Below are 11,058 nucleotides of genomic sequence, written 5' to 3'. Positions count from 1 at the left end.
AAAACAAAAAAAAAAAAAAAAAAAAAAAAAAAAAAAAACAACCCAATTTCATTCTTCAATCTAGCTTGCCGTACTTGCGAAGATTTGATCGGACTGGATTGGACCGGATTATATGTAGCTGTAATTTCGGCACTTTTAGAAATGCGAAATACATCTACGGTGACGAGCAGCCACCGTTTTCCGTTTCTGCTTAGTTTCTTCTTTCCAGCTCTTGGAAATGTCTTGTGATACACCAATGGCATCCAATGATGCTCCAGATAGTCCCCTCCTAGTGAACCCAACTGCATAAAGTCCAGCTTTCCCTTTCCACCCATTTGGGAATGGATTTCTGGGGATTCCATCTCCAGAAAAGAACTCATTTTCCTGTACAACAAAAACATACATTCATCAGTACACTTGTCTAGTCCCCCATTCCTAATTTGGAAATACTGAGAACAGCTATCTTTTAACCTTAACTTTTCCATTTCCAGAAATGCATAAAACAACTAAACCCACTTTTTATAGGAATCAGTGTAAAATCCAATCCAACTAGGTAAAGTTTGGTACACAAGCTTTTCTAGTATAATAGTATAACCTATGGTTTCATTTTACAATAATTTCAAGAACATGGACCACCCCAGAAAACTAACAAACTGACCACAGTTTCCTTCTGGTTTTTTTTTTTTTGGGTTATGCATGTGTGTTATTCTTGGAATATTGACAACAAAATAAATAGGAAAAAGAAAAAAGGAAACCTTCCATAACTGTCACATTGACTGAAAAATAATAGCTTCGAAACACTAAAAAGGAAAAACATTGTAGATTCTGAAAAATGATTAAATCAAAGTCTGACCTTGAGCCATGAAGGAACATTGCTGCGATACCCAGTAGCCAAAATGACAGAATCAATCATAAGATTTTGACCATTAACAAGCTCAACACTGCCATGAGAGAACCTCTTGATTCCAGGAACCACCTTGATTTCACCAGATCTTATTTTCTGGAGAGCTCCAATGTCCAAAACTGGAGTCTTCCCAGAGTTGTGCTTCAGCTGCAAAGGACCTGTGGATGGTCTCTTTATACCATATTTTTGAAGATTTCCCAGAAATATCCAAGCTAGTATCAGCAATATCTTGTCAGCAAGCCAAAGCGGCACCCACTTCATCAGAAATACTGCCAATTCAAATGTTGACTTTCCAAGAATTTCCCTTGGCAAAACATGAACCTGCAGGAGAATAATGCAGAATATATGGAACTAATTAACTTCTTGTATAATTCATACAAATAATAGAGAATTGTTGTTGACATTTCTAGAAAATATATCATTCAACATCTCGTACTCTCAAAAATGCAGTGTGACATGTTAAGAGCACCAATAACACGTATTATTTGATAAACAAATTTAGTGAGCGTAACAATTTCAAAACTTAGCTTAATATAATTTTGTGTTTTTATTTTCTTAATATATACTTACCGAACTTCGAACAACCATGGAAGGGCTAGCATCGTGGTTGCAAAGATCAAGGGAGACTTCCATGCCGGAATTTCCACATCCAACAACTAGTACATTCTTGCCACCGTAAGCGGCGCCGGATCTATAGTCGCAAGCATGCATGACATGGCCGCCAAAGTTCTCCAAGCCTTCAAACTCCGGCACTACTTTCTCGGAATTCTCTCCGGTAGCCACCACGAGCCACCGGCAAATGTACTCGACTTCGACAGCAAAGACTGTACCACTTTGAGCAATGGTCTTCACCCGCCATAGACCAAAGGTCTCGTCGTACTTGGCAGACTGAACTGTTTCATTGAAATTGGGGTTTATGTCAAAGTGCTTAGCATAGGACTCGAGATACTTGATGAACTGGTTTTTGGAAGGGTACTCTGGGAAGTCCTCCGGGAAAGGGAAGTTGGGTAACTGGCAAAACTGTTTGGGGAGGTGAAGCTTGAGGCGATCATATGTTCTCTTTTGCCAAAGTGAAGCAATGCAGTCAGCTCTTTCTAGAATGATGAATGGGACTCCTTGGTCTTTAAGACCAGCACCAACTGCTAGGCCTGAAGGACCGGCGCCGACGATGACCGGTCCGTTCACCCATACACATCTCCTGGAGAAAAGCTCGTTTTGGTCTGGAGATTGACTGTGACAAGCACTATCAAACATCATGATCGATGATGATGATGATGAAGAATTGAAGATGACAAGTATGTTTGTCTTTTTGGTAAGACAATAGCTGGGGGATAGGAGAGAGAGAGATAGAGGGATCGAGGGAGACAGAGAATGGAATGTAAGATGTGTTTGAAGTTTGAAGTGATGTGTGAGAGTGAGAGAGGGTTGGAGAGGTTTAAATAGAGCTAGGGAGAAAGATGGTCTTGGGTGAGTCTTTGCCAGGAGAGCTGAATGAGCATGTGAGGTTGATTTGAAAATGATGGTTTGGAGGGTCATGAGGCTCATCCCAAATGATGAGTTTCAGGCCACCTTTGTTTTGTTTATTGGAATAATTAGTTCAATCATATAATGACCAACCCACCGGAATTAATACACTGAGTATATGATTAGGAATAACATGTACATATTTTATAAGTTAAGGGAGTACTAGCTAATATTAATTAAGAGGAACTACATCATAATCCTTTGAGGAATTTTCATATACACCCAATTTGAAAAGTGGTTTTAAATAAAACTCACTTAATATTTATATCTGATAGACATCTAAAATGTATCAATTATGATAAATATTATGTCCTATTTTTTCTAAATTTTACACAATTGCCACCATTCAACTATAACATAAATATAATAAATAAGCTTAATTGATGTTGTCTTAAATACCTTGATTATGAGTTTTTCTTTTAACACTAACATTTTTCAATCAATTTGCAAAAATCATGTAGTTTTCTTTATTTTTATGAAAAATCTAGATTAAAGGAATTCATTCTCTAATCTAAATATAAGGTAAAATATAATATGAATAAGATATCTGATCTAAACCCTAAACCCTAAACCATAAATCCTAAACCCTAAACCATAAACCATAAACCCTAAACCATAAACCCTATACCCTAAACCCTATACCCTATACCCTGAACCTATACCCTAAACCCTATACCTTAACCCTATACCCTAAACCCAATTTTGAGTTTCTTCTTTTTATGTATATTATCATATCATGCCCTACTTAATAGGTACATTAGAAACGTAAGTAGTAGAAAGTAAAATGTTCTCTCGATTAGGATGAGAAATGATATAAAAATATATCTAAAAAGAAGAAAATTAATCAAAGAACAAGAACGTGTACCTTATAATTAGACATTTTTCGACTATGTAAAGAGACATCAAATGTGAGCTTAGGAATGAAAAGTATCATCCTATTACAAATGACATACTTCTGTATATAACTCTGTATATAACATATATATATATATACACTCAAGTTAGTAATAACAATGTAAGAAATTAAAGAATGTACGTAATTGATTATGACAAAGTTAAATCCAACTAAATTTTAGCTAATATTTGAGTTTCAAATTGATGCTAAAATTGAGAAATATATCAAATTTAGTTTTTTTACTGTCTGAAGGGAAAATTAGAGAAACCGAAAAATGAAGAAAACTATTAATTATAGACATTTTCTCTATATGGTATGTTTGCTTATGTAAAGTGGGTGTAAAATAAAAGAAAAATATGTATAAGTTTATCTTAAAAGAGGTCTAGTATTTTGGGTTTTGATCTAATTTTCTCTAATCCTTTTGTAAGATATATGTGTCTTTTTTTGGTGTGACCCTGTTTTATTTTTCTCTTCAAAGATCAAGTTCTGGGTTTAGGTATGGAGTTGTCACCCACTTGTACTTACCAGGAAACTGTTTTGGTACTCTGAATTTTGCTATGTGAAGGATAGCACATGGTTCTAGCCTCATTTTCCCTGGGGTGGGTTCCAACGAGATAAGAGCCTTGCAAACTTAATTGGCGCGCAGAATGGCTCCTGATATCAAAACTGACTCCCTCCATTATTCAAGACTGTTTTGCCCGATACCTAAGCTTAAGTTAAACCATCTTATAATTGACGATCATAATGTAAAGAGCAATGCTACTAGATGAATCACATTTAATGAAAATTTCAAGACACATGCAGTTCGATCATTTCTTTCTTGGTAAATATAAGTTTTGTTAACCATTTGCAAAGATGTTAAATCTTCCTATGTTACTTCTTTTATATTCAATTCTGATAATATTATTAACGCGCGTAATGATCATGTTATTTGCAATGTCGAAAAGAGCTTAAGAATCACTAGCTTCTTGTTTAAGTCTTCCTGGTAAGGTGAGTGACTATATATATTTAGGTTCGTATGCTTGATTGACTATAAACGTATAGCAAGTTTTGGAAGTTCTTAAGAAGTTTATATGCTTTTGGGCATATTCGTGTGCCCCCGAAATCTAGTTGATAAGGATTGATCAAACATCTATGTACATTCAATATATGGTTTCTACAGGAAGCGTCTAGGTACGTAGCTAGCTAGTTTCACCAAAGAAAAAAAAAAATCTATATATGTAGATAGCTAGTGACTCGATCATTGCTTGATTGCATAAGATCGAGTATGTTTGCATGAAATAATTTGTACGAATTGCCCCATCATTTTCAACAGAATAATTCAATATATGGTCCATCAACAAGTAGCTAGCTAGTTCAACTCATTTCAATAATGTAGAAATTTCAGTACGAACCAGAAGAACTGTCTTTGTTATACAATGTCAACAATGTAGAAGTATGCCAGTAAGGCAACCTGTTTCAGTCTAATCATCAAGGATAGCACGAGGTATTGATATGTTAGTGAATGGACTGGGATGTTAAGTGATATATGTGGGAGTCCCAAACTATATGGTACCTCTCTGGCGGGGACCCATGACTTATGACAGCCGGTCCGGTCACCGGAAAAGTGTTGTGTCTTCTTGGTGGTAAGTGATATGTACAAAACCCTCAGATAGCTAGTTGCACGAAGCTGTGCCTCTGGTTTTAAAATACTGTTCTATTTGGACAGACTCTAATTCTAGATATGATATGCAAATATACGTACGTACAATTGCATATGGACAACAGCAGTTCATGGTTTGCAAACTGTCGCTATATTTCTAGGTGCAGTTGTAACAAATGGGCGAACCAGAATGACTCGTTATATGAGGCATCAACCTTGCTAGCTCATCATCTATCTGGCTTTCTCAGTCGATCCTCATTGCATATCAATTATATGGCTGCACTAAATGGAATCCAAGAGATATCTACATATCTACTTGTTTTGTTTTCACGTCATTTTACCCTATAAATATATACACATATATATATATATATACACACAGAGAGGATGAGAAGCGGACGTCCGCACTCGGCTTAAAGTGCGGACGTCCGTCCGTTCTCCACCCTCCAGCGCCGGCGACGGCGCGCCTCCATCCCAGAAGACTCCAGCAGCGTCCCCGACCACTTTCCCTCCCCGGTGAGTCCGTTTTTTCCAGTTTTCCTGCGAGATCGACTTTGTTTAAAGTTTTGGGTGATCTCGCCAAAAAACTGGAAAAGAATGGATTTGCCGGGGAGGGAAAGTGGTCGGGGACGCTGTTGGAGTCTTCTGGGGTGGAGGCGCGCCGTCGCCGGCGCCGGAGGGTGGAGAACGGACGGACATCCGCACTTTAAGCAGAATGCGGATGTCCGCTTCACATCCGGCCTGTATATATATTATATATATATATATATATATATATTTTCCATGGATGAAAATGTAGAGTTATATACTTTAGATGAACTTCAACAAATGGTAAATATGTATCTGTGTTTAACACTTTCTTTCTTGTATGTCGAATGGTTTACTCCCACTAAAGTTTTCCCAGTCTAACTAGGTATCTTTCTCGTATGTCTGCACTCTGCACAATGGAACTAGGTCTCATTATTTTGACGTTAGAGATGGTTTCTTTCCATCCAAGGCTTTCCCATTCCCGGTCCAATTAACATGGGGGATATACCACCAAGTCAAAACTAGCTAGCACTCATCCCATTAATGGATGATCGCGCACAGCTTTGAGGAACACATGATCACTTGGTGCGCGAGAAATTTCAAACATCAGTGATAGTATGGAAAAAATTGTGCAAGATCTTGGGGTTTAAAACATCTTCACTTAATAGCCAAATATGTACATTAAGATCTCGCATTGAGTTTGGTTTTAGCTCCAAATCAAGATGCATGTAATCCGCAATATCCACTATTCCCTATGCCAAGTTGCTAGCTAGTTACAGATCCTTTGTATAATCGTATCAACTTGAGCTAATTAGAGTTCAACTAGTACATGGAAACCCTAAAACTGAGAAGGGATTAGCCAAAGCAAACATGCTTTTCTACTTCTTTAATGTCGTTGCTAATATCACATTCTGCAATGTAAAGCAAAGTCTAACACCCGGGTTTTAATTAGGACAAAAAGGAAGGTTATAAGAATGATGAAGATCATACGTGGTAATAATCTAGTCTTTCCTGACAAAAAGGAAGGTCGATAAGTCGTGCCCTGGTTGGTTAAGGGTGTTAACTAACAAATTTAAGGTCATGAGTTCAAACATCACTGACATATGTAAGGTGCGTGAGTTATTTAATAAAAGTTTATTTAAAAAAAAGTTTAAAAAAAAATCTAGTATTTCCTAAAATATTTTCTTAAAATACTGAAGCTCAATCAAACTCATGAAGCAAGTGAACTATATATGTTTTCTCAAAATGCCGGTGAACTATGAACGATTTGTTGTTGTTGGTTTAACTAAGACCACCATATATTCTCATCACTAATAACATATTCGGCGGGTAAGGTTTAGGGTTTACTTGTTTTCTAGAGTTGGGGGAGATTGAAAAATGGGAAGAAAGCAAGAGCTTTTGGAAAGTGATGAGCTCAAGCACACTACTAGAAGTAGTGGGTTCTCAAGGTCACTGCTACCCATGCATATTGCCTTGTAACCGACTTGGATTTTAAACTAAGGTTCTCAAGACTCGAGACTCGAAGAGAGCTACTTGATCGAAAAATCTATGATACATGCATGGATCTTCCTAGTTCAACGTATAACGCTTCTCCTCGAGGAAGGGCTGACGAGGACAACCACGGTGCAACCACGTTGAGTACGTAGCTGGATCTGATAGAGTCCTAGATTCACATTCGCTGGGAATCCTCACAGTAAAACCTATCGGAATTTGAAATCCCACCATGCATCTATACCTTGTTCTCGCTTTGGAACTTGCTATCTTTCTGGCACAAAAAATGCAATATCATTTTCTATTGCAGTCATTATAGAATGAACTTGCTTTCCTTGTTGAGAATGTGATATCGATCGAGACAGCTCATTCAGTATTGGGTTATTTCTGCTCTGCAACTCTCTATCGACGTCGTCGTCCCAAATCCTTCTAACTCTTTTGGAACCTTCCAATTGAGTTTTTCAATAAGTTACTGTATCTTTAGGGTTCGCAACTTTGCAAAATATCAAGTGAAGTGTTTGTTTCAGCAAATGCGGTTAGAGATTAGTTTATAGCACCTGGAAACAAATATGGGAGTAAAAAGAGGTACCACACGTGGATTGAACTTGGTTTTATGAAGTGAATTCTTTTGATGCAGAAGAGTAAGATGATGAGGTTCTTGGTTCTTATTAACATTCTTTAGAGCTTCGAAACAAGCAGCGCATCGATCATAGATCAAAACTGGCCTCATAAACTGGGTCGCAATCTGAACGTGCGTGCTTGCTTAGTTGCTTAGGCGTGTGTTTCATCTCTACTCTGAACAATGCATCAAGCATGCAAGAGTACACTGGCTACAACATAAGCTAGCTAGATATATAGAGAACGACTGTATTTAGGGCTTCTCATGCATGCCCTAACTTTCATTACAAACTGTAGCATTGATCATACGATACGTTTGGAACGAAAAAGACTAAATTGGAAACAGATTAACAGCGTGGGAATGTGTTCATGATTAGGGCCGTCACACCACTTAAATGGTTCGTATAGTATTTTTGATATCTTAGGCAAAGTAAAATGTAGAATATAGTTGAACGATCGGGAGGGGGTGTTTGAGCCCAGTAGGTATTTTTGGTCAAAGACTCGGGGTACGTTTTGGATAACATTTGGGCCAGTACCTGTGGCCATTTTTTAATACGAAGCCCACGAAGGGTGGCGAAGTCTGGCAACATGCGAGCTGAAGTTTGGCAAAGATTCCGATACCCCGCGGGATTCGATGTCCTCGCGGGATCCTTTGTTCCAGTTCGTGTAGGGTTCTACAGTGCATGGCGAGGTAGAGTTGGAAATGGACTGTAGTACTCCGCGGGATAGGATCGCTTAGTGTTTGAGTTCGCATACGACGCTACAGTGAGATGATGCGGGGCAGTGAGCAAGACCTAGGCGAGGTTTGTTCTGGACACGTGTTGCATGGATTGCGCGGCTCGCGAGTTGGTCGTATCCTTGTGGGATTCTAATTGCGGGGTCCGGATGGGTTGTGATTAGGTCTTTGCCAATTGCTTGCGGATCGCTATATAAGGGAGCTCGACACAACAAACAAAAACACACAATCAATCATACAAAACAACTGCAAATCTTCGAGCATCCTCGAAACCCTAAGTTCTAAGTGCACCTCGCCTTAGATCTCAGAGCCCGTATGGACTCGCCTCTCCTTCCTAATTGTTGCTCTGCTCGCTTCGAACAGTGAGTATCGATTCACAGGTGACTAGATAGTTTGCTCGTAATTCCTCGCCCGCGAGGTGACACCGGAGCTCTATTTCGCCTGATTAGAAGTCAAGAACGCGCACCGTTCTCGTTCCGCGTCCGCGCGGTGGCACGCCCTGCAAACCCTAATTTACTTTTGGTAGCACAAGTTACCTCTCTACCCCTGCTGAGGATCGTGGCTAAAACATTGGCACACTTAGTGGGACGGGGAGTATAACATTCTCGTCATCATTGGGAAGTCAGGCGGATCCCCATACGGGAGACCCTCGATTTCTTGTTTAAAACACAAATCACCGCGTTACCAGCCTCATAACAGCGCGGCCTGTCGCTCACTCACGAAAGATCAAGTATTAACTCGGTTCGGAAACCCAGATTTCAGAGAACCTACGATGGCAGAACTAACACCCACTAGCAGCATTGGCCCCGTCACTCTAGCTGAAGACCAGATAACGGCCCTGGTCGACCACCTAACGGCTCACACCGACCAGGCAACCCGCCAATTGCAGGAGGGTCTTGGCTCCCTCACCCTGACTGTTAAGAATCTATCTGAAGTAGTCATGAAGGATAGAGATATCTGGCTTGCTAACCAAGAAAACCTTTCTAGGCTCAACGAGGACTTTAACTTCCATGCCGGTCAAGTCAGGGAGGACAAAGATTTGGTGGAAGGTTCCCTTCAAAGGATCCAAAAAGAACTGGATCAGAGCAAGGTGACTTTCACAGAAACCCTGCAGCTTACCCGCACAACCGTGGATGAGCAAACCCGTCGCTTGGACGAGCATGATACCAAGCTACAATTGCAGCAGGACGCTTCCTTCTTTGGAAGTAAGAATGGCATAGAAAAGCTCGAGAAATATAAGGAGCAACATGATAACTTGAGCTTAAGGGTCCTGCAAGTGGAAGACTAGATGCGGTCTCAGGCACCAAAGAATCATGCTATGAACTTAATTAGTTCAAGTGCAACTGAGGGATCAAGGTATATTCCACCTAATGAACGCCCTAAGGGGAATCCGAAGGTCGGGGCCCAGAAGACTCCCCAATTTACATTAGGAGCCAGTTCGTCAAAGACACCACCCCTTCTACCCACGACAGGCAACCCTAGAGTCGCACTTGGGGGCGCCGGTGTCTTCCCATCTCAAGGGATCGGGACACCAGATGACCCAGTTATAGCTTATTCCAGTTCGACCCCTAAGAACATCGGGCAGGCCCCTAGCCTCTCTGCATGGCACGACCACGATCAGGGGGCAGAATCCACACCAGTAACGGCAGCCGATTGGCGCCAGCTCATCTCGAGCATAGTCAAGGAGCAAACCGGAAAAGGTGATGCTAGCTTGCATTATCGTGATCCCTATCCTGATAGCGTGGCACAATATCCCTTCCCTCATGGGTTTAAGAATATTGTTTTCACCACTTTCTCCAGGGAGACAAGGGAAGATGCAGCAACACACATGGCCCGTTTTAAGGTCCAATGCGGCCAATACGGGAATGATGATATGCTCAAACTCAAACTCTTCGGGACTTCTCTGTCCGGGGCTGCTTTCACCTGGTACTCCAGATTGAAGCCTGGGTCAATAGCAGATTGGCCCACTATGGAAAGACTCTTCCGAGAAACGTACGGCACGATTGAGCCTGAAGTTGGCCTCGACTCCCTCACACAGATGAGCCAGCAGAGCATGGAGTCTTTCCTCCAACGCTTCAAGATCCAGCAAGCCAAGTGTGATTACCTGCTACCTGAGCAGGAAGCCATTAAGTTGGCTATTAGAGGTTTGGAGCACCGCCAGCGGTTGAAGCACCATGGAGAGCGCTTTAATTCCATGGGTGACATGATTAACAAAGTCGGCAGCTACGAGCTAATCCTGAACGAGTTGGACGGCAAAACAAATGCTTCCAAAGGAACTTACATACCAGGGAAAAACCGGATAGTGGGGGCACTAAACATACAAACCCCTACTCATGATCCATATTATCAAAGACCTGAGGGAGTTCATACGGATCAGGACCTGGATGACATTGGCGCAGTAGAATTGATTGGCAAGCCATTAGCTCATAAGTTGAAAAACCTGAAGATGACACGTGAGCCAATCACCATCCAGTCCTTTGCATGGACCAAGCCGGAGTACGAGTCATACACCTATGATGCTAAGAACGCCCATCTGGTCTTTAATGACCTAATCGAGGCAAGATACGTGCACTTGGATCACAAGATACCGCCCAAGGAGGAGCTGAAAGACGAGAAGTACTGCGCCTTCCACAATGTTTACAATCATGACACCAAAGATTGTGTCAAGCTTCGAGACCAGCTGCAGACATGGCTGAACTCAGGCGAACTAAAGATGAAAACACCGGGTAGTACGGCCTCGT

The 11,058-nt window shown here is 40.9% G+C and overlaps 1 protein-coding gene across 1 annotated transcript; it reads right to left on the bottom strand.

Moving 5' to 3' along the window:
• Positions 1-135: 135 nt before the first annotated feature.
• On the bottom strand, positions 136-2,140 carry LOC101305359 (flavin-containing monooxygenase YUCCA3-like). The gene is made up of 3 exons (XM_004296479.1): positions 1,454-2,140; positions 833-1,204; positions 136-363 (listed from the first exon to the last, which is right to left on the bottom strand). The coding sequence occupies exons 1-3, from the start codon at positions 2,138-2,140 to the stop codon at positions 136-138; spliced, it is 1,287 nt and encodes a 428-aa protein (XP_004296527.1).
• Positions 2,141-11,058: the final 8,918 nt, after the last annotated feature.

The sequence above is a fragment of the Fragaria vesca genome, linkage group LG4 (assembly GCF_000184155.1).
Source record: "Fragaria vesca subsp. vesca linkage group LG4, FraVesHawaii_1.0, whole genome shotgun sequence".
Lineage (NCBI taxonomy): Eukaryota > Viridiplantae > Streptophyta > Magnoliopsida > Rosales > Rosaceae > Fragaria > Fragaria vesca.
The sequence above is the reverse complement of the archived record's forward strand: the minus strand, read 5'-3'. Positions and strand labels throughout refer to the sequence as shown.

Bases quoted from the DNA above. Each gene is read 5' to 3' on its own strand.
- LOC101305359 (XM_004296479.1), bottom strand. From the start codon at position 2,140: ATGATGTTTGATAGTGCTTGTCACAGTCAATCTCCAGACCAAAACGAG. The intron at 1,205-1,453 runs GTAAGTATATAT...ATTCTCCTGCAG, and splicing joins CCATGGTTGTTCGAAGTTCG to GTTCATGTTTTGCCAAGGGA. The intron at 364-832 runs GTCAGACTTTGA...TTTGTTGTACAG, and splicing joins ATGTTCCTTCATGGCTCAAG to GAAAATGAGTTCTTTTCTGG.